This window comes from Vulpes lagopus, chromosome 2 (genome assembly GCF_018345385.1).
Source record: "Vulpes lagopus strain Blue_001 chromosome 2, ASM1834538v1, whole genome shotgun sequence".
Taxonomy (NCBI): Eukaryota; Metazoa; Chordata; class Mammalia; order Carnivora; family Canidae; genus Vulpes; species Vulpes lagopus.
The window spans coordinates 76,078,424-76,102,034 of record NC_054825.1 but is presented as its reverse complement, the minus strand read 5'-3'; the positions used below and the strand labels follow the sequence as shown (position 1 = coordinate 76,102,034).

General features: G+C 36.3%; 2 protein-coding genes across 2 annotated transcripts in view; one reads left to right on the top strand and one right to left on the bottom strand.

Annotated features, from left to right (window-relative positions):
* Positions 1–9,481, top strand: part of FAM98B (family with sequence similarity 98 member B) — a 38,032-nt gene extending 28,551 nt beyond the window's left edge. Inside the window, exons 7-8 of the mRNA XM_041743875.1 lie at positions 6,408–6,575; positions 8,668–9,481. Coding sequence (XP_041599809.1) covers positions 6,408–6,575; positions 8,668–9,066 — 567 coding nt within the window. The 3' untranslated portion in view covers positions 9,067–9,481. The remainder of the gene's footprint in view (positions 1–6,407; positions 6,576–8,667) is intronic.
* Positions 9,482–12,174: 2,693 nt separating this feature from the next.
* Positions 12,175–23,611, bottom strand: part of RASGRP1 (RAS guanyl releasing protein 1) — a 76,088-nt gene continuing 64,651 nt past the window's right edge. The window contains 3 exon segments of the mRNA XM_041743874.1: positions 12,175–14,838; positions 14,840–14,943; positions 22,054–22,439. Of these exon segments, the coding sequence (XP_041599808.1) occupies positions 14,814–14,838; positions 14,840–14,943; positions 22,054–22,439 (515 nt within the window). The 3' untranslated portion in view covers positions 12,175–14,813.

The window sequence follows — 23,611 nt, the reverse complement described above, 5'->3', positions numbered from 1 at the left end:
ATTGTTTTCTGTTTATTTTTGTAGTTCTTCCCTGTCATATCTTCTTGCCTTGCTCTCTTTCCTTGTAGTTTGATGCCTTTCTATAGTGTTATGTTTGGCTTCTATTCACTTTATTTTTTGTGTATCATAGGGTTTTGGTTGTGATTAGTAGGAGTCTTATATATAACAACCTGTGTATTTCATGATCTATTTTAAGTTGATGGTCACTTAAAATGAGTTGATGAACACCTACTAGGAGCACTGCAGTTTTACTTCCCACTCCCACCAACATTGTATGTTTCTGGTATCATACATTATATCATTTTATTTTATGTATCCCATAACTAATTATTTTAGTTATAGTTGATTTAATACTTTTGTCTTTTAGCCTTCATACCAGTTTTTATAAGTGTTTATTATATAATTGCCTTTACCAATGAGAGTTTTTTCTTTCACATATGTATTTTCTAATTTCTAGCCATGGTCTTTCATTTCTGCTTAAAGAATCTTTTTAACATTTCTTATCTTTTGAGTGTTGATGAACTCCATTGCTTGTCTGGGAAACTCTTACTTCCCTGTCAATTCTGAATGATAACCTTGTTGGATATTCTTAGTTGTGATTTTTCTTTTCAGCACATTGAATAGACCGTGTCACTCCCTTCTGGCCTACAAGATTTTTGCTAAAAGAATCAGCTGATAGACTTATATATAACTAATTTTTGTTGTTGTTGTTGTCTTTAAGATTCTCTCCTTTTTTAACTTTCGATATGTTAATTATCAGTGTGTTGTGTTATGGATCTCTTTGGGGCTCTCTTTGCTTCCTGGATCTGGTTATCTGTTTTCTTTCCTAGGTTAGGGAAGTTTATAGCCATTATTTTTTCAAATAAGTTTCATGCAGGGAGCCTGACGCAGGACTCGATCCTGGGTCTCCAGGATCACGCCCTGGGCTGAAGGCAGTGCTAAGCCACCCAGGCTGCACCAGTTGTTCTGATCAGGTGATTTCTACTACCTTGTCTTCCAGGTCACTCTCTGTTCTTAATCATCCAATATGCTTTTGATTCCTGCCTTTTTTATTTCATTTATTGTGTGTTTTAGCTCTGGTTGGTACTATTTTACACTGTTAAAATTTTCACTTCATTCTTCTCCTGAGTTCAGTGAGCACCTTTATGCTCATTACTTTAAACTGTTTTAGATAACTGCTATTTCATTAAGGTCTTTTTCTGAGGTTGTGTTTTGTTCTTTCATTTAGATTATATTTCTCTGTTTCCTCATTTTGTCTCTTTGTTTGTGTCTATGCATTAGGCAAATTGGCTACCTGTCCTAGTCTTAAAGGGGTGGCTTTGTGTAAGAGATGTCCTGGGGGGTCCAGAAGTGCAAATCCCTCCTGATTGCCAGAGCCACATGCTCACGGGTCATTTTTTTGTGTAAGCTGTGTATGCCTCCCTATTATGGGACTCTGCAGTGAGTGAGGCTCTCAGTGGAACACTGCCAGCATTAGCAGGTTAGATTGAGAGTTTGAAGATGCCACCTGCAAGTATCGGCACTAGCAAAGTAGAATGTGGTCTCTAAAATGTCACCCAACACTGTTTCCATCTCTAAAGTATATCTCAGCAGCTGCTTGCCTCTGTGGCAGACACCCCAGGACTAGTGTAGTGAGTGGACACCTTTACCTATGGTTTGGGTACTTTTCCAACTTGCATTTTATCACTGAGTCCTGAGGCCAGTGAGTCCTTTAAGAACAGGTATTCTGTTGCCTGTAGCTCTATTGTTTTCCTGGATATAATCTGTTTTCAAAGTCTGGCGTTTTGGGGGCTCATCTCTTTTGTGCAGGATATAAGGGTTGGAGTTCCTGGTGTTGAGTTCCAGCCCTTTCCTCCTCAGGGAGAAATTCCATTTTTGAGATTCTTTCCTAACTGCATTGCCATGCCTGGTGTGCCAGGTGTCCTCTCACCTTTGGTGAGAGGAGGCCTCTGCCACTCCTACTCCTCTTGATGCTGCCTCTTAGTTCCTTCTTGTGGAGTCTCTGTTCATTCAGTTTTCAGGGCTTTTTCTGAGGAGATTATTCCTCATGTAGCTATCTATTTGTTTTGACCACAGGAGGAAGTGAATTCAGGATCCTCTTATGCCACTGTCAGAACCCTTTTCTGAGAAAAAAAATTTTAGCATAGTAATAGAATAGCTGTAAGGCAGAGTTGTAGACTGTCATTCATGTATTTTCTTTTAATAAACATTTACTCAGCACCTCTGTGTATCAGGCATTATGATATACCTGGTTCTGGATGAATATTTCAGTACCCTATATGATCAGATATAGAATATTTTCAGAAGATTCTTATATCCATGATACTAATCAGCTTCTCAGATGGGGTAAGCCTGTTTGTATTCTCCACGTGCATCAGGTTAAACTTGAGGTGTGTGTGTGTGTGTGTCCAGGTCATTGGAGTGACTGTTGGATGCAAGGAACCCAGATACTCTAAGAGCTATGAGTTACTAAAGAAGTAGTAGATGACATGATTGGGGATCTCAAGAAATGGAATAAAGTTCAGTTGTTTGGGAAGTAACAATTCTTTTGGCCTCTGAAACTAAGTAGGGTTGGTTTATGTATTGGGTCTCCAGTTTAACCTGATTGAATTTTTTTTAAGATTATTTATTTAAGGACCCCTGGGTGGCTCAGTGGTTGAGCATCTGCCTTTTGCTCAGGGCATGATACCAGGTCTGGGGATCAAATCCCAAATCCGGCTTCTTCATTCTCTGCCTGTATCTCTCCCTTCTGTGTCTCTCATGAGTAAGTAAAATCTTTAAAAATTATCTACTTAAAAAAATAATAAAGATTATTTATTTGAGAGAAAGCACAAGTGGGGATGTGGTGGAGGACCAGAGGGAAAGAGAGAGGCAGGAGCCCTATGTGAGGCTTGATCCCAAGGACCCCAAGATCGTGACCTGAGCTGAAGGCAGATACTTAATTGACTGAGCCACCCAGGTGCTTCTTAATCTGATAGAATTTCAGTGAGAAAAAGGAATTTGAGAATATAAGGAAAGTTGTGAAATGTGCATTAAAACTGTCTCAAAGTAGTAACTTAGGATGTTTTCACTATTGATCTTAAATTTATACAGAAATCCAAAATGAGTTTTGGTACGTGGTTTTCTTTGAACATTCAGAATGGAGTGGATGTATGGACATGTTGACTCTTTACTAGCCTTAAAACTTAGGGAGTTTGAGAAAATACACCTTTAGGAAATACCTTAATATTTATCTTCTCATCTTCATCTTTTTTCATCATGTTTTAGGTCAAGGAGGTTGTGTTTTATTCTTTATTCCTTAGTCTGGATGATGTCTAAAAATTTTTATAGGCTATTTTTAGGGCAGTTTTGTCCTTTCATTTGATCCTGTTCAATTGAGTATATGAATACATGCAATTGTACCCTGAGTTTCCCTATTAAATTGAATATATCGTTATCATTTACCTCCCCCCCATTTCATGTATCTGAGATTGTTGAATCACTTATAAAATATTGTTCTACAGCATTTAAACTCTTTGCAGAATATTTTATCATATAGGTATATTCTATTGATATTGAGATTTTCTTTTTTTTTTTTTTTTGAGATTTTCTTTAATCTTGTCTTACCCTTTATTTTTTTTTTTATTTTTTATTTTTTTTAATTTTTATTTATTTATGATAGTCACAGAGAGAGAGAGAGAGGGGCAGAGACACAGGCAGAGGGAGAAGCAGGCTCCATGCACTGGGAGCCTGATGTGGGATTCGATCCCGGGTCTCCAGGATCGCGCCCTGGGCCAAAGACAAGCGCCAAACCGCTGTGCCACCCAGGGATCCCTTGTCTTACCCTTTAATGAAATCTTCAGCAGCTAAATTTTTGTTCATGTCTGTGATATATTCCTAAAATGTAATTTCTTCATGAAATAATATGTGTAAAAAAAAAATAATATGTGTAAATAGATTTTAATGTTTTCGATGCATACTGCAGATGCAACTCTAGAGAGTTGCCCTTCAGAAAGATTATAAATGTTAGTATAGTTAATCTGATTTATTATTTTGCTAGTATTGAGCTAGGAGTGAGTATAATTTTATAGTTTGGTTTTTTCACTGATTGTATTGTGATCATTATCTCATACCTCTAAAAGTTTTATTTTAATATTCTTTATAAAATTATTTTTTAATTTTTTTGAGATAAAATTCACCATCTTAAAGTATACCGTTCAGTGGTTTTTAGTATATTCACTATATTTTTGTAACCATTACTACTGACTAGTAAAGTTCCAGAACCTTTCTTTCACCCTAAAAAAAAAAAACATGTGCCCATCAGCAATCATTCCCAGTACTCCCTACCTCCTTTCTCTGGCAGCTACTATGATCTCTTTCTGTCTTTCTGGCTATTTTGACAGTTCATGTAAGTGTAATCATACAATATGTGGCTTTTTTATGTCTGGCTTCTTAGCCTAAGGCTTTCAAGCTTCATCCATTGTTTTTGATATAATCTTTTCAGTATCCCTTTTATGCCTGCATTATATTTTATCCTATAATGATACCATAATTTCTTTAGACATTTCTTCCTGTATTAACAACCTCTAGGAATATTAATATATGTATTTTTTATTTATACATTTCAAAGTGTATTATGGTGGATTCCTAAGTGGAAATTTGCTGTGTCAAAGGTTATGATTCTTAATGTTCTTGATTCCCATGGCCAAATTGTTTTCTGCAAAGTTTCTATGAATTTAAACTTCTACCAGTAGGGTAAATAAAATTTTGTCCTCACTTTAGCTTCCTTAATATTTAGAATATTAACAATTTTATTGCTAACTTGATGGTTAAAAAAGACTAAATTGTTTTAAGTTGTATATTTTCATTATTGGTAAAATTCAGCTTTTTTTCATAGGCTTATTAGTCATTTGAATTTCCTCTTGTTTTGAAATTTCTTTTTGTTTGTCTTTTTTCATCTTAGGGTCTTCCTGTTTTCTTTTTCATTGAGCTTTTTATATATCAAGGAAGTTATCTAGTTGCTTTATTTGTAGAAACTATTTTCACCAAGTTTTAAAAATTTTGTTTTATGTTTTTGATATATGGAAATTTTTATCTTTATAGTTAAAATTTTCAATTTAAAATAAAACCTTAAACAGTGAACTCTATTATGCCTTATTATTGTTCATTTTCTTATAAATAGCCATTTATTCCAACATCATTTAAAAATTAATACATCCAAAAAAAATTAATACAATCTTTTTTTTTTTTTTTTACTTCCCACCTCCATTTCTCACTGGTGTTTGATATGGTCACGTATTGCATTCATATACTTATGAAGCTCTGAATCTTTTTTTTAAAGATTTTATTTATTTATTCATAGAGACACAGCTGGAGAGAGAGGCAGAGACACAGGCAGAGGGAGAAGCAGGCACCGTGCAGGGAGCCCGATGTGGGACTGGATCCCGGGTCTCCAGGATCACGCCCTGGGCTGCAGGTGGCGCTAAACCACTGCCGCCACCAGGGCTACCTGAAGCTCTGAATCTTAATTGCCTATTTTGTTTCATTAGTGTATTTTTTCTTCCAAGTGCCATTTAATTAGACGGAAATAGGATAGTATATCATTATCTGTACATGTGCCTAGAGGTCAACTAGACTTTTATTAGTAGGTAGGCAAAACTGGGACTCTGTGTATTTGGGGAAACTATTTAAACTTTCCAGGTCTCATTTCTTTATCTTCCAAAGGAGATGATAAAAGCAACCACTCTAAAAAAGATGTTCTAAGGATTAAAGAACTGATTAAATGGATAGTGTCCTGGCACATTTAATAAGTACTTAAGGAATGTTAGCTGTTAAAACAGTGATGATGATTTCATATATTACATAGTAATATCTGGTAGAACTCTTTTCAAAATTCTTTTAGTTAAAATTACATATTTAGCTTCTGGATTAACTTTAGATTCCTTTTTTTTTTTTCCTTTACTCCATCTCCTCAAAAACCATTCCAGTAGGATTAAAATAAATCTGTAAATTAATTTGGGGGAAAAAAATGACAATACTACATGTCCCTATCCAGAAACTTGGCATTTCTCTGGATTCCTTCAAGTTTTCCTTTTGTTTTTATAGGATTTACTAATAATGTTTCCTTCTTAAAGGTCCTATATGTGTTTTTGGTTAAAGCTATTTTTAGATATTTTATTAGCTAATATTGATGGAATCTTTTTGTATTATTTTAAATGACTTGTTATTGGTAGTTATGTATTCTTTTGGCATCTGTTGGTCTCTTTTTTTCATTCTGCATACAAATGATGAGATATTTAAATGTTTCGCTCTTTTCTGTTTCTTTGCTTATACATTATCTTTTTTTTTCTTTCTGAAGATTATGATTGCCATTGTTCTTTTATTGAAATGTTCTTTGGCTCCTTTAACCCCTAAATTTTGTTATTTAGGTAAAAACAGATGACATAGCAAGAATTTACCAGCCTAAGCGTTACGCTTTATCGCCCAAGACAACAATTACACTGGCACATTTACTTGCTGCACGTGAAGATCTGTCTAAGATCATTAGAACAAGTAGTGGCTCCAGCCGAGAGAAGACAGTGTGTGCCATTAATAAGGTTGGTTTTTCTTTCAGTACAGTGGAGAAAGAATTTATAATCTCTTCATTTGATGTTTTTACAGATTTTAATCCATTTTTCTCTTACAATCCGGTAAACTAAAAAAGAGAGTGGTGAAAGTATTTCAGTTCATACAGGCTGTTATTTTTTTTTGTGTGTGTGTGTGTGTGTTTATTTGAATTTCTGTATTCATAAATCAAACCATAGTTTTATTTGAATTAGAGGAATTAAGAATTTTTTTTATCAGTAGCTTTAGCAAGAATTATTTGCCTTCTTTCCAGGAATGTATTTAATTTTTGTCAGTAAAATCCTGTGGTAGTTGTTTCAAGTAGTGACAGATTCCTTATATCCTTGGTGTAAAACAAGTACATGCTTTGGAGACCTGTAGATCTGGATTCACATCCTAGCTCTATCATTTACATGGACGAATCACCTCGGGCAAGTTTACTGGATCTTTTGGAGATTCCATTTTCTGATTAAGAGTATGGATTCATTTCTCCAACACTGCTTTTAAATAAGCTCAAAGAGACTGAATCTTTTACAATAGCAATAGCAGTAATTTAGATTTATCAGTTTTACTGGCGTGTGTTCTATATTTAGAGCACTTTATGACAGACTTTATCACAAAAGAGCAAAAAGTCAAGAGATTTTGGCAATTTTAAAACATTGTTACTCATGAAAACAGTGTCCTTGATACAGCCAGTATATCTTGGAGAGGGATGATTGTGCATAAAGTGAACTTGTTAATTATTGCTGTTTGCTGTTAGTCACCAGTGTTCCTTCCTCTTCCATTTTTTTTTTTTTTTTTTTTTTTTTTTTTCCTCTTCCATTTTAGATCAACCTCCTCTATCTTTGGAAAGTATTCTGTCTAAAAATACATTATTTAGTATCTTATATCAGGTTATAATCTGGTCTTGCCAGATTAAGAGTTCTACTTTTTAAAATGATACTGCCCATCTCTTTTCAAATTTATAACTTATAGTCTCTTTGAAAGCAGTCTTAATCAGTTCTTGGAGTAGCAGCATAGCATATTTATTTGGTGGAGAGGCCAATGAAAATAACAACCAAAAAGGCTGCTTTTTGCATTTGGTAATTAGGACATTATTGGTGACTTTAAAAGAATGTTTGCATTCTTCAAACACTGCCCCACAGTAAGGAGGATATTGTACTTTTTGTCTTTAATTTATGATGTAAATTACTAAAACATGGTTTTGATTAGAGGATCAATGGAAGTAGAACCCATCTGATTTGTAGGTCATTTTTGTTGTGGCAGTTACCTTCTTTCCTGAAAGAGACTAGCAGGAAGCTAGTCTCCTAGCTTCCTTCCTCACCATTGTCTGTGTTTATTGGATATATTTAAAGGAGCTCCTTTCTACAGCAGGCTGGGGACTTAAACTCCTCCTTGGCTTATCCTTCAAGTATTGTAAAGCATGGTAAAGAGAGCCTATCAAGACTTTATTTTTTGTACAATTATATAGTATCATTACTGAATGCTAGTGGGCTTAAGTTTCATAAGAAAGGAATAGTTCATTGAGAATCCTTGTATCTCTAGAGTGATACCATGGATTATAATCATTATATTCATCTTTAACATCTCATATCCAAGTGTTACCATATATACTTCATACTTTGTTAAAATAACACATGTTTAGGAATATAGTCTTTTATTGGATAATCCATTACCAAATGAATGGTAATGGGAAGTCTAGAGTTGTATAAATAGATACAAAGTTAATGAATATAGTTTATGTATACTGAAAATGTTCTGCTAAAAATATTTTAGTATGGTGAGTACTGCATTTGTTACAGAATTAGGTAAACAAATTTAAACAAGAGAAAATTAACAAGCCCTTAAGTCTCAGTAATATTCCCCGTATTGTTTTAAAATAATTCCATGTTGTGAGGAATTTGTCATACAACACATTTATATTTTCAGTATTAATTTGTATTGCATGTCTCATACTTTCATGTCCTTAAATATTTGGCTTCTATTTCTTTATTAGAACAGTAAGTTCAATATCAGTTGAATTCTTTATGTAAATTGTAATTTCTAAATATATTAGAAACTGAAAGACAGTGTTTCTTCACACAGGTGCTGATGGGAAGGGTGCCTGACCGAGGAGGACGGCCAAATGAAATTGAACCACCACCCCCTGAAATGCCCCCTTGGCAAAAGAGACAAGAAGGGGGCGGAAGGGGTGGTTGGGGTGGTGGAGGTGGTCGAGGAGGTGGTGGGGGTGGAAGAGGTGGCTGGGGAGGTGGGGGAGGTTGGGGAGGCGGTGGTAGTGGAGGAGGAGGAGGAGGAGGAGGAGGGTGGGGAGGAAGTGGGGGAGGGGGAGGTAGAGGAGGAGGTTTTCAAGGCAGAGGAGATTATGGTGGGAGGGGAGATTATGGTGGAAGAGGAGGGGGCTATGGTGGAAGAGGAGGCTATGGTGGAAGAGGTTATGGAGATCCATATGGAGGAGGTGGTGGTGGATATAGAAGATATTAAAAACTACCAAAATTAGATAGCAGTGCTTACTTCTTGGCAGAGACATTAGGTGTAGTGTTGTAAATAACATACTTGGAATGTCATCTTTGAAGTAAACACCATGTTAGATTCCCTGATACCATTCTTGAATTGGGTTAATATGTGAGAGCATTGTTTTATACTACCATTTGATCTCTTAGGCAAAGTGATGATTTTTCCATATTCTGTGTATCCTTGAGCATGTCTTTTTAAAACAAAAAATGAGCAAAAATTATTTTTAAAAATGTAAATATTTATTACCATCAGACTTGGAAAATGGAAAGTATTTTATTGTCATGATTGAATTTAGATTGTTACCTGTATTTTATTCAGGTTTGAAACACATAAATTATCCCACTTGTTATGGAAAGGAATATAGACTATTGTCTCATCTGTATTCCTGTGGCTGTGTTTTGTATTTGATAATTATACTCCATGAAATAGGGAACGGAACTGATCTGATAGGTAGTTGTCATGACTTGTTTGTTTTTTTATAGGAGGCAATTCCTCTGACCAGGATTCTGTTAAAGTTCATTAATTGAAGCTCAAGCCTATTTTTTGCTATGTATATTTGATTTATTTTCCAAGTGGATTTGAAATCTGATTTTGTTTAACAAAGCAGAATTAAAGAATGAGGTCAGACTTACTCTAAAAGGGATGAGGACAAATAATAATTTTACATGGTGATGTGAAAAATACTCATTTAAACTGGTCTCTTCATCATTTGTGCCATCACTTTAGGTGTTTGGATATCAAAAAGCAGATTAAGCTGTATTGCCCAGGATTAGGACAGTAATTTCCAGTTTCAGTCCATCGGAGGTAGAACTGGGGCATCCCTTGGAAATTCTGATTCATAGCTAGATTTTGGAAACAGGGAATGTAGTTGGTGGTTGGAGGAAGTAAAGGTTTGGGATAGAGTTGTGAATTTGAATCATGGCACTAGCCCAGAGGTGCTGTGGGCTGAAATGACCATAGCTCTCAAGGATTGATTTGTCCTCATTTATCAAATGAGGAATATGACACTTGCACTCTTCTCAGATTGTTTCATAAAGATCTAACTACAAGTGCTTTATTGAGGGCTTGTTGTGAATGGTTTAAGAAGCGGGCTAAGTAATGCATTTTCCTCTTAGTATAGAGAGTTAGATAAGAGAGTCACATATATTTTTTCATTCCCACTGTAAAATGTGTATCCTAGTGTGGGCTCCTGGTTGACACCTGTACGTAACAACTTTCTGTGATCTAGCAAATTCAGCAGATAGAAAGCTGATTATCAGTGGACACATCGTATTTGATATTTGGCAGTTTCATTGTTGTTGTGTTGTTTGCTTTACAGTAAACCCTGAACTGAAATCTAGAACAATGTTAAAACTTTAAAAGTAAATATAGTGTATACTGCAGTCTTTGCCATGTAGTTTTCAAGCTAACTCTTCAAAGAAGTTTGTTCAGGATAGGGAAACATACTTTAGGTTATTTGTAAAATAGAATTTAAAAATGTGTTTATATTTAATGAAGATACTTAATTTCATTTGTGATAGTTGGGAAAAAAGGCTTTCCATAATTAAAACATTTTTTTTCAATAGCTATGAACTGTGAAAAATAAATAATTTCTAAAAATATGTAATCAAAGACTACTGGAGTATAGTTGCTGACTTAGAAGGGGTTTACAACTACCTTCAACTTTTATCACTAAAGGTTTATGGCAAACAATGGCAGAAACATTAATTTGTCCATTTCTGTAAGATTTCCTTGTATTTTCATAGGAGTGCTGTTGAGTATTGTGCTCACTTTAAATCTTTTTATTTATTTATTCATGAGACACACACACAGAGGGAGGCAGAAACACAGGCAGAGGGAGAAGCAGGCTCCTTCCTTGCAGGGAGCCCGATTGTGGGACTTGATCCCAGGACCCTGGGATCATGACCTGAGCCGAAGGCAGACGCTCAGCCACTGAGCCACCCAAGGTGCCCCTGCTCACTTTAAATCTTGTCCAATTTTATCACTGGCTCCTGGAATCACTTCTATTTACACATTCTTATAAATTTCACTTGAATGAAAAGCAGGATGATTTAGACCCTAACATCTTATTCTTCCCCGGAAGGTAGGATTTTCATGATACTCTTTTTTTAAATAAAAATTTCTTTGGTAGAAGAGTGTGCTGAGCAATATCTAGACTAGCAGTAGGCAGTGTGGGGTTTTGGTATCAATAGCCATAATTTGAAAATGTGTTATAAATTGATTGTGGTACAAATGTAGAGTATGATGAATGGTACTTCACTGCTTCCTACAGTCTAAACCTTTTTATGGACCTCCTCTTCATTCCTTTTTGCCTGGTTCTCAATTTCATTTTTCCCTATTACCTCATTTATCCCCCGCCCCCCCCCCTTTTTTTTCTTCCCTGCCTTGGTCTAGTCTTTGGTATCTTATAGCATCTAAACACAAGACCTTACTGAGAGATTCTGGATTAAAGTAAGGAATCTCTCATCTGTACCATGTAAAGAATATGTATCCCCATCCATTTTATGTCAAAAGAAGGTACAATAACCCAGAAAAGATGTGTGACCAGGGAATGTTCTGAGCAACGAGACTATATATGCCTTATAAGGACACACATAGAGAAAAGGGGGATGGAAGAAAGGAGGCAGTTTAATCTCTTCAGAATCAGGTTGTCAATGTGACTTATTTTGTAAGAAGTGTTAAGAATTGCCAAAATGATAAATATACCCACATCCAAATATAACAGAATGCATCCTGTAGTGGAATTTACCCCACTATTCATTGGTCTGGTTAAACAAAAGTTGGCTGGCGGTTAAGGGAAAGTCCTGACCATCTCTTAATCACTCTAATCATGAACACAAATGAATTGCTCTGGGGGGGGTGGGGTCTATATTAGAACTATCCTCTACCAATTTCATGCACAACTCCAAAGTTGTTCTTTACTTGCTAGTTTTCTTAGAACTATGGAATTAAAGAGAAAAGCCACAGAGAAAGGACCACCTCAAATCTATCTCCTTCATTGTTAAGTATTTATAGACAGTATTTGGGGACCACTGTAAGTCCTTATGCAATAAGATCGGAAAAGGTTGAATATTTCTGTACTGTTACTTCAAGTTATAAAAAGGTTTAGAAAAACTTACACCGAGTAATTTTTTCCTTTTCCTTCCAGGAAAACCCAGTTAATAGAATAGGGGGAGTGGTGTCAGCTGTGGATTGTAGTAAAAATTCAAGAGAAGCTTCTGCATATTCATAACTAGAAGAAACAACACAGCTATGTGGTAGGGATTTGAATTTTTTTATCATACAAATATTACACAAAGAAAACTTACATTAGATATCAAAAAAAAAAAAAAAACCTTTACAATCTGTACACTTGTTTTTTCCTTGCAGTTCTTTTACATTATACATCCTTTAGACAGAAATTCACAAATGGTCAGTAAAAAGGCAAGTTAATTACCAAAGAAAATGAGAAATGACGTTGCTGTTGACAAAACAAGATTTGTCCTTGTTTTGACAGATAAATAGGTGCTCAAACTTATTTCGAGTCTAGGCTTGCTTGACAAACCAAAAGTTTCCAAAAATATTATTTCTATAGATTCTAATCCCATGTAGTTCAGTGCAAATAATATTATTTAACATACTATTCTTCTTTGGCCCTTGCTGGACTGTAAAAACTTCTAACAAAACTGCTTCCTATCCATTTCAGTGATAAGTTCTGGAATGCGTGAGACCCTCCAGCCATATTGCTTTGACTGATTAAGGAGCTCTAACCTTTGGAATTCTAGGATTACAGATTATGTACACAAGAATTAACTTGGGATCTCTATTTCGGATGGAGGGAAGGAAAATGAAAAAATTCGTGTTATGTGACTACACTTATGAAGAAATTGAGCTGTACCACCTTTGGTCTATATCAGAGGGAAATAATAATAATGAAGAATGTGAATTTTAAAGATTATCAGAAATTAATGTTTGTTACTTACATTATATGGACAAAGTGCTTCACCTGGTGATGGACCAAAGCAGCCTGCTATGGAGATTTCTGAGTTTGGAATTAGGGTAAATTTTTGTGTAAAGCAATTCTTTAAAACACTAATGGAAAGCTACTTACTAGCTTTGTCACTAACAGTACAAGGAGGTATGCAAATAGGAACTGGTCTTCATCAAAGAAACTTCTTAAATGGTCTGAATCCTCTAAGGAAGTTACACTGTATATATACTTTGTATTCTGATTAAGATTTGGTATTGCTGGCTTTAGGTTTCGAACTTTAATTGTGGAGATTATGTTCTTAGCAATTGGTCAACTTGTGTATGAATTTCAGATCTGCTTGGTACCAAGCTTTCTAAGCATAGAAGGTAAGTTCCCCTCAAAAAGAAAATTTCATGAACTTTTTAGAGAAATCAAGAGTCTGATAAATTTTACAGATCGAGAGTTTGTAAACAGTTGCCCAGACAACTAAATGAGCCCATTTATCATTAACTTTCATTAATAGAAAACTCATAGGACTCTTAATTGTGATTTTGCTAAATAGTACAGTTTACATTGTAAGCAATTTATCTTGTAACAAACTGAGCTTTATATTTGTGGATTTGTGTAAATGACAGAGTTGTTTAATTCACTTCCACATTTTATGAAGGAGGAAACAAAATTCCAAGTCACATGCATACTTGATATTGTATATACATGATATATACACATATACACACTCTCAGGTCTTATTGAAGCCTCTGATCCAGTTAGCTTATTTCTAAATAATATTAATAGTGAAGACAGTATAGCACAAATTCAGTTCAAAATAGTTACTTCAAAAAAAAAAAAAAGGATAAAGATGGCACATGAAAAGTTAAATAGACTCTTATCAAAAAGCCATAAATTCCTAATTCTATCCAATATAGATACAGAAGGACAAACATCATGTTTGTAGGGTTTTTTTTTTTTTTTTTAAGGTACCTGGCCATTTGCGTATGAGGTGGTATTAGCTATGTTTCCAGATATTTCATTTGCCTACTTAACAGCGGTAAGACTAAAACTGAGTTGACCTGTAATTAGATAATGTCTTGGTCACTTACCCCGCGCCCCCTCCCCCATTCTGTGGCTTCATCTTCAGAAGTTTATTCCTAGGGTAGATATCCTCATGTGAATATGAGCCTAGTGAGGAAGGAGTGGGGAAAAATGTAACTGATGAGATCTGAGGTAGTGAAGTGGGAACCAGATTCGAAAAGAAGGCTGGAAGATAGAGGAAGTATATCTATTTTTAGAATATATCTTTCCATTGTGAGCAAGCTTTGGATGGAACAAAACAAACCCCTCAGTTCACAGAAAACCCACAGAAAGAAGCAAATAGATTTTCCAGGGATTTTAGTTCTAAGGAAGAAGTAGCTACACAGGCCACATAGGAGAATCAACCTTGTCGGAAATCTGTAGTCATGTTTTTATCAAGCTGTTGGTGTTATTCCCCGGGGGGAAGAAAAAGTTTGGTATGAATGGGAAAAATTTTTGCATTCTTTAGCTTTCCTACCCTTTGATTCAACTGACTAGGAGTCTTTCAAGTAAAAAAAAAAAAAAAAAAAAAAGAAAAGAAAAAAAGAGAAAAAAAAGAATAACTTGCTTTTCTTTTTTAAAGTATCCTTTTTAAATAGCTGGACACTCAAAGATTCCCCAGGGGTTTGTGTTACTGGTTTTATTTTGGAGACCTCTGATAGACTTGACACATTGTACTCCTCCAGTTTCTGGGCTAAGAACAGTCACCTTGTTCCATCTAAGACATGATTGCTTCTTGCAAGTTGGAGGGTTTCTATTTTCTTCTGTGCATATTTCAGTTGGATCTTCAGAGCATCATTATCTGCTTTCAGGGTATTTATTTCCTAAAGGGAAAGGAGAATGAGGCATGTTAATAAAGCAGCAATGAATAGCAAATCAGTTACAACATTGGAAGTACTACACTTGATTGGCATTTTCTATTCACTGTGGCTGAGAATTAAAAACTATTTTCAAGACAGTTATTTTGCTCTGAATAGAAAATAACAAGTTAAATACCAAGTAAGCATGTGCAAACAGCAATTAGTTTTTGTTATTGAATTAAAGGTGGCTAGCAGGTGGAATAAACCATTCCCAGACAAGACGTGGATAATAAAACCTTCGGATGCTGCATCGTGGGAGATCTAAACTTAGCAGAAATGGAGTCTCTGGTTAGGTCTGAGGTATGAAAACAGTGACTCAGTACTGTCATACAAAATATTATAGTTTATTTAAGTTTTTTTTCCCCAAATCACTGAAAACTAATGGACTCCTTTGATAAAGAATTTTATTCTACCCCCTAAACTGGGACTTAATTATCCAATTCTCTGTGGCAGTTGATTTCCAGTCTTCTGAGTTTTAAAAATTGAATTATATTTGACCTATGACATTGTATAAATTTAAGGTGTACAACATGTTAATTTGATAGGTTGTAATACTGCCATTATAAAGACAATCAGTACCTTTCATTACAGTATTATCCTTTTTAATAACTGGAATAATTTAAGTTCTGGACTCAGCAGGTTTGAGGATTATAGTACAGGATTATTGTCTGTAGTCATTGTACTATGCATTATATCTTTTAGGCTTATTTACCAGTTGTTTTAAGTTTGTACCCTTAAACACCATCTGTACCCCCCATTCTTCCCTGGTTCCCAGGTTCCCCTGGTAACCACCATTTTAATCTGGTTTTACAAGTGTGGCTTTTTAAAATTCCATGTATAAGTGATGTTATACAATACTTATCACTTCTCTACTTAGCATAATGTGCCCAAGGCCCATCCATGTTGCTGCAAATTCCCTTCTCATGGCTGAATGATACTCCATGGTATGGACATTTTTACTGTGGTATGGACATTGATGAGGTATGGACACTTAGGTTGTTTTGTCTCTTGGCTATTATAAATAATGCAGTAAACATGAGGGTGTATGTATCTTTTTGTGTTAGTATTTAGTTAGTATTTTTGTGTTCTTCAGATAAGTACCCAGAAGTGAAATTGCTGGATAATATGATAGTTCTACTTTTAATATTTGAGGAACCTCCACACTGTGTTCCATAGTGGCTGCTCTAATTTACATTCTCAGCAACAGGTCAAGAGGGTTCTCTTCAGCACATCTTTGCAAGCACTTGGTATTTTGTTTTCTTGATGGTAGTCATTCTAACAAGTGTGACTTGATAGCTTGTGTTTTGATTTACATTTCCTTGATGATGAGTGATATTGAGCATCTTTTTATGTACTTCTTGGCCATTTGTATGTATTCTTTAGAAAATGTCTCTTTGGTTCTTCTAAACTAAAAGAACTGTTGTTATTGGGTTGTGTGAATTCTTTATATAAATTGAATATCAACCCTTTATCAAATTAATGGTTTGCAAAAATTTTCTCCCATTCTCTATTGCCTTTGCATTTTGTTAATGCTTTTGCTGTGCAAAAGCTTTTAAGTTTGAGATAGTGTCTGTTTGTTGAAGAGACACACTATCCTTTTCCCCCTTAGGTGCTCTTGGTGCCCTTATTAAATATTAACTCGCTCTATACTCAAGGTGTAATTCTGGGCTCTCCTTATTCTTCCACTCGTCTGTGTTAGTTTTTATGCCAGTACTGTACTGATTTTATTACTGTAGCTTTGAGTATAGTTTGAAGTCAGGAAGTATGATATCTCCAGCTTTGTTCTTTTGTAGTTCCATACAAATTTTAGAATTGTTTTTTCTATTTCTGTGAAGAATGCCATTGGTATTTTAGTAGTGATTGCATTAAATCTGTAGATGGTTTTGGGTAGTATGGACATTTTAATAGTTCTTCTGATCATGAACATGGGATATCTTCCCATTTGTGTCTTCAGTTTCTTTCAGCAAAGTCTTGTTTTCGGCTCTTACACTTCCTTGGTTAAATGTATTCTGAAGTATTTCATTGCTTTTGGTGCTATTGTGAATAGGATAGTTCTCTTTTTTCCAATATTTCATCCTTAGCATGTAGAAATGCAGCTGATTTCTGTATGTTGATTTCGTAGCCTGCAATTATACTGAAATTTTTGATTAGTTCAGTTTTTCAGTTGTTTTGGTAATTTTATATATACAGACCCATATCGTCTGCAAATAGTGATACTTTTACCTCTTTCCTGATTTGGATGCTGTTTATTTCTTTGTCTTGCTTAATTGCTTTAGCTAAGATTTCTAGTAGTATGTTGGATAAGAGTGGTGAGAGTCCGCCTCCTTGTGGCTTGTTTCTGATCTTAGAGAAAAAGCTTTAACTTTTTTTTCACTAGTATGTTAGTTAATGGGTTTATCATTTTGGGCTCTTCCTATGTGGAGATATGTTCCTTCTATACCTAGTATGCCTTTTTATTTATTTTTTTTAAATCATGAAAGGGTGTTGTACTTTGTCAAATGCCTTTTCTGCCTCTATTGAGATGATCCTGTGATTTCTTTTTATCTTTCATTTTACTAATGTGATAAATTACATTTATTAATTTGTGTATGTTGACCTGTGCTTGTTGCATCCAAGGGATAAATTCCAGTTGGTCTTGGTGTAAAATCCTTTTTATGTGTTCCTGAATTTAGTTTGATAATATATTGTCGAAAATGCTTGCATTTGTATTCATTAGCAACATTGGTCTATAGTTTTGTTGTGTCTTAATCTGGCTCTGGCATCAGAGTAATAATGCTCTTCTCATAGAATAATTTTGTAAGTATTCTCTCCTCAATTTTTGGAGGATTTTGAGAAGAATTGGTGTTAATTCTTTGAATGTTCAGATTTCACCAGTGAAGCCCAGTGTTGGGTGCATATATATTATTAGAACTGTTATAGCTTGTTGGTGTATTGATTATCTTATGACCTTTGTTTCTTGTTATTTTTTGCTTTAGGTCTATTTTGTTTGATATAAGTATGGCTAGGCCCCGTTTTTCTCTTGATTTCTATTTGCATGGAATATCCTCTTCCATCCGTTTACTTTGAGCCAATATGTGACTCGTTAGAGCTGAAATGAGTTTCCTGTGGGCAGCATAGAATTGGGTCTTATTTTTTTTATCTAGCCAGGCTGTGCCTCTTGATTGGTGAAACCAATCCATTTATAGAGTGACTGTTGTTATGTAAGGACTTACTACAGCCATTTTATTTGCCTTCTGGTTGTTTTGTATCTCCATTTTCTTTTTGCCTTTGTTCTGTTTACTTTTGTAAAGTATGATTTTGAGCATTTAAAATTTTTTATTTAAATTCAACTTAATACATTGTATTATTATTTTCAGAGGTAGAATTTAGCATCATCAGTTGCATACAACACCCAGTTCTCATTAAATCAAGTGCCCTCCTTTTTTTTTTTTTTTTTTTTTTTTTTTTAAGATTTTATTATTCATGAGATACACAGAGAGAGGCAGAGACCTAGGCAGAGGGAGAAGCAGGCTCCCTCCAGGGAACCTGATGTGGGATTCCAACCCAGGACTCCAGGATCATGCCCTGGAGTCAGCTCACCTGCTGAGGCAGACACTCAACTGCTGAGCCACCGAGGCATCCCTCAGTTGCCCTTCTTAATGCCCATCACCCATTACCCCATCCACCCCACTTCCCCTCCAGCAACCCTGTTTGTTCCCTGTAGTTGAGAGTCTCTAATGGTTTGCCTCCCTCTCTGTTTTCCTCTTATTTTTCCTTCCCTTCCCCTATGTTCATCTGTTTTGTTTCTTAAATTCCACGAGTGAAAGCATAAGGTATTTGTCCTTCTCTAACTTATTTCACTTAGCATGATATTCTTTAGTTCCTTCCATGTCTAGGAAGTTGCAAGTGGCAAGATTCCTTTCTTTTTGCTTTGTGATTACCGTGTGGCCTACACATAAAACATCTCATAATTAGAACATCCCTTTTTATCTTGACATTTTATAGGTGAGCGAAGAGAAAGTGCTATCCACTCTTATATTTCTTCCCTTTTATATTTTTGATGTCATAGTTTATCTTTATGCTGTGAATTCACTGAAAAATTATAGTAGCTACAGTTATCTTTAATGCTGTTTTCCTTAGGCCTTTATCCTATAATTAAGAGGTTGAATACACCATTCTAATATAGTTACAGTTTTCTGATTCTGCTTCTCATTGTTGAAGTATGGTGTACTTTCATTTGCTTTTATGTCACTAATTAGCGTCCTTTCAGTTCAGCTTGAAGACTACTTTCAGCATTTCTTGCAAGGCAGGGTCTAGTGGTGGTGAGCACTTTCAGTTTTCAGTCTGAGAAAGCCTTTATTTGAAAGGTGACTACTGGATGAAGTATTCTTGGCTGGCAGTTTTTGTCTTTTTACACTTTGTCATTTTACTTTCTCTTACCCTGTAAAGTTTCTGCTGAGAAACCTGCTGATAGCTGATGAGTTTCCTTTATAAAAGGTTTCTTTTTTTCCCCAGGTTTTAAGATCCTTTCTTTATCAGTGACTTTTGACAGTTGCATTAAAATTGGGTGGTCTGTTAGCTTCTTGGACTTGTATTCTCCAATTCCTTCTCCAGGTTTGGGAAATTCTCAGCTATTATTTCTCTAATTTTCCTTCTATATCTTTCTCATCATATGATAGCTCTTGTAGGGTTTCTTTACTTTATTTAAAATCTTTGTTCTCTAGCCTCTTCTCAATCATTTCTAAATTCCTGTCCTCTAAGTTGCTAGTTCTTTCCTTGCTTTATTTCCTAATGAGCTTTCAGCTCATTGAATTCTTCAGCTCCAGAATTTATCTGGTTCTTTAAAAATTTGTCTTTTTGGCAAAGAACTTCTGTTCATTAATTTTATTCCTTAGTTCATTCAATTACTTATGTTGTCTTGCAGCTTGTTGAATCTCATGAATTCATAACAGCTACTATGAATTCTTTATCAGTTAGATCCCAATACTCCATGCCTTTGAGTTTGGTTGCTGGAATTACTTTTTTTGTGATACCATATTACCTTGAGTTTCCTATAGCATACCTCTGCCATCCTATTTGAAGTAGCACACACCTTTCTTAATTGTTTACTTTGACTGTTACAGTTGGGTAAATTGGCAGTTAAAGTCCTTTTGTTTTTCATAAGATGGCCACATACTATAGCTGAAGTTTTGGGTTTCTTTTTACCTAAGCTGGCTCTGGTGCTACACTTGGGAGTGTGTGTTTAAAAAGCTGGTGTACAGAGTGCTGGTGGCAGAGGTGGACGGCTGTATGGGATGATACGGGGGAATCCTTGAGTCGGGGTACTCCCAGAGGTCCATGGGCAAACCTGCTGAATGTGTTCCTCCAGTGCCCTGTGCTATTCTTACCTGCCTCCTTCCTCTGTGAGGAAGGAAGCCCGGTGCATTGCGGTGTCATCCTGAGGAGGGAGGCTGACTCCTTTCTCCTAAGCCTCTGTCCCCAAACTCTCCTCCGTCTCACTCCACTCCCATGGTGCACTGACTGGTGGGACGCCCATAACTTCTGTACCTTCCTTTCATGCCTGACCTGGTTTGTCCTCGCCACTGTTGCTCTTGCCTGATTGTGGCAAGATGGAGTGGAGCAGCTCACCAAACTTCCTTGGATCTGAGGCCTAGCCACCTACTTTGCATGCCCAGGAGATTTGTATGTGCCTGTGCTCTACAATGTTTGTTGTAAATAAGAGGGGAGAGTCGAAAGATACAACTCCTGTTGCCATGATGATGTCTCCAGTCCTCTATGAACCCAAGTTCTTACATTATACGTATTGATTACTCTCTCCCTGCAAGTATAGGCAGCATCTGGGTAGTTTGGATACAATGAATTGTTTCTCGATGGAAATTATCTAGATAGCTATGTGGTAGGTAAATGTTATGGGATAATTATTCATGATCTAAAGGCAAACCATAGCTTGAAATCCTGACCCTGTATTTTACAGCAGACCAAGTAAGGCACAGTTTAACAGCTAGTTTAAAAAGTATCTGGGATTAGAATCACAAAATCTGTGTCCCCAAAACCAGAGTGCTTGTAAGTTGCTTTTGGCAGTTTCCACTGCTAAAGAGAAAGGGCTTTGGCGTAACCCACATCTGGCCACCTTCTGATTCTTAAAAACCCTGTGAACAAGAGAATACCTTTCATCCAGAAAATGTTACTTTTTTCATATGATCCTCCTAATATTATGTTCTTTGTTCCAGACACCAAGCCAAGAGTGTCACACGAATTTAGTTTCTATGGGTATGACAGGGAAGGTACAACACTGAGAACAAGGCAGAGAATTCTGAGGCCCTTTTGGGCAATTTCGCTATGTAAGGAATTTTAGCTAGATGGATGTTAGTTTTGTATTTGTACTGCCAGGCCTCCAAAAACACATTCCCTATTTCTAAAACGATTTAAGTTACGTATCATTGGTAGGAAGCCATCTAAGCCAGCCCTCACCCTGAGCCCTGTATTCTAAACAAAAAGAAGTACATTAGTAATTGGCTCTACAGGATTGAGTGTTTGGGCAACTGGCTTTGTCTTTTTTTCTTTCTTAACATCTTCTCTCATTATGCCTCTTTTCAAATTCTCTAACCTTGTGGAACCATGTTCCCAAACTCCTGTTCTTCCTTCTCAGTAAACTTTACCTTTTATAATGCTTCTGTGAGGCACCTTATAATTAGGACATTGTAAACTTAACTCTACCAGGAGCTGTTTATCAGTTTATAGATTATATTCAGCTGTGCATCTGCCATATACTGTCTAATGTATATAGAAGATCAGCACATTCTCTGATGTGTTGAAGTGTCATTTAGAAAAAAGGGTGTCAGCATGGTAAAGCTGATCAGTAGAAACTTTTTTTTTTCAAGGAGCGCATTGTGAACAGACTTTGAAATGGTCCCTCTATGGCAACAGGGAGCCCAGTATATCTTGTTCTACCCATGTAACGTGAGACATCGCTGCCACTGATTCGAAAGAAAGCCAGAAGCCTTTCCTTTCAACCTGGTCAGAATCTTTCGCTCACATGTTCTTCCCTGGTTTAGCCCCACTTCTCTTAGAGTCTGAAAAAGAAAAGGAAAGTACCTGTTCCAGCTCTTGGTAGGTTGGGAGTCTGAGATGACGGAGATCCTCCTTTGATTTTATGAGGGATTCTTTATTCTCCCACTTGACAAAAGCTCGCTTTCTGACCAAGACGGGGCTGGGGCATGGAGATGTGGGACTGGGAAGCACATACAGAGTATCCTGGGCTGTCTTCCTTGGGGAAGACAGTAGAAAGGGACCAGAAGGACCCTCATTGCCAAGCCAAGGCAGTGATTCCGTCTGGGTGGCCTTATGGGCGACAGTCCTCTTCAGCCGAACTGAAATCTTCTGTGAGGACACTCCCATGAGCATGATGGTCCGATCTTTACTTTCCTCACTGTGTTCTACAGCCTCCCCATTAGGGAATGTGAAAGGTCCTTCCTCAGGTACTGTAGAAAGATACATGACATATTAATATACTGTATCTCAGAAAAGCAGAAACTCCCGATTGACACATTAGTTCCAAGTAAAACCTTTCTTAGGGTTATAGGAGTTCCATAGGCCCAAAGTGGATTCCTTTTCAGGCACCCTCTTTAGGGGGTAAAGGGGCTTTACTGGTGAAGCCATGGCCACTGTTGCTGGGCTGCATCTATCCTAGGAAAGAGCATTTTCTACTTGCACAAAAGCTGCCTAGATGATTTCAGTGTCTGCAGATAGTTGAGGCCAGCCCCTGCTTCACTAGAGAGAAATGGTCCATAAATATTTTCTGTGGACCCTGGGATGTGGTAGCTAGCCCTCAGCATTCAAGTTTTGGTCCTATTGCAGGTGGTGGTAGGAATTTTCTTTGGGACCCATTTGCACAATGGCCATAGCTTAACTGTGAGGGGAGTTCTAGTTTTGTGGATGTGTGCCTCAAAATGTATTGCCCTTGTGTGACACCAGTTGGAAATCAACCACCACCCTTGCCTAGAACCCAGCCTAGATATTAGGCATTAGGAGTAATTTCCTGGAAGAGTAAAGAGTGGATATACGTGAGATGAATGCTAGGCTGTAGGATAGATGATACATCATCTAAATTTATTGCTTTGCAAATAAACACATTTATTTAATAAGTACAGATTTTAGATTCTGTTAGTTACCTTCCAGGATTTGGGGGAAATGAAATGATGTTTAAAGAGTGTGCATTTCTATTAAAATGTTACATATTTTTAATCACTAAACTTTGTAGCCAAGACATTAGGTTGGTAGAGTCAGCATTTATAATTTGAATCAACAGTTTAATACCAGATACATCATAAGGATCCTAGTTTAATCTTTACCCAGGGGAACATAAGTATTTATCCAAATAAAGCTCAAAATTATAACTATAATGTTAACTTAAATATCACAATATTTATTTTTTGGAGGAGTATTATGAGTTTGTGTGTGTGTGTGTGTGTGGGTGCGTGCATCCCATTTTCCAACCAGACCTTCACACTGCTCTCTGCCACCTTTCTCCCATGAAAATTTGTATTTTTTGTGACTAGTCTGTGGTGGTTTTTACTAAAAGGGGTAAGGACAAAGGTCATCATCTTTCCTCCCTGAAAACTTTATCCTTCCCACTTCACTTTCCAAGAGGAAT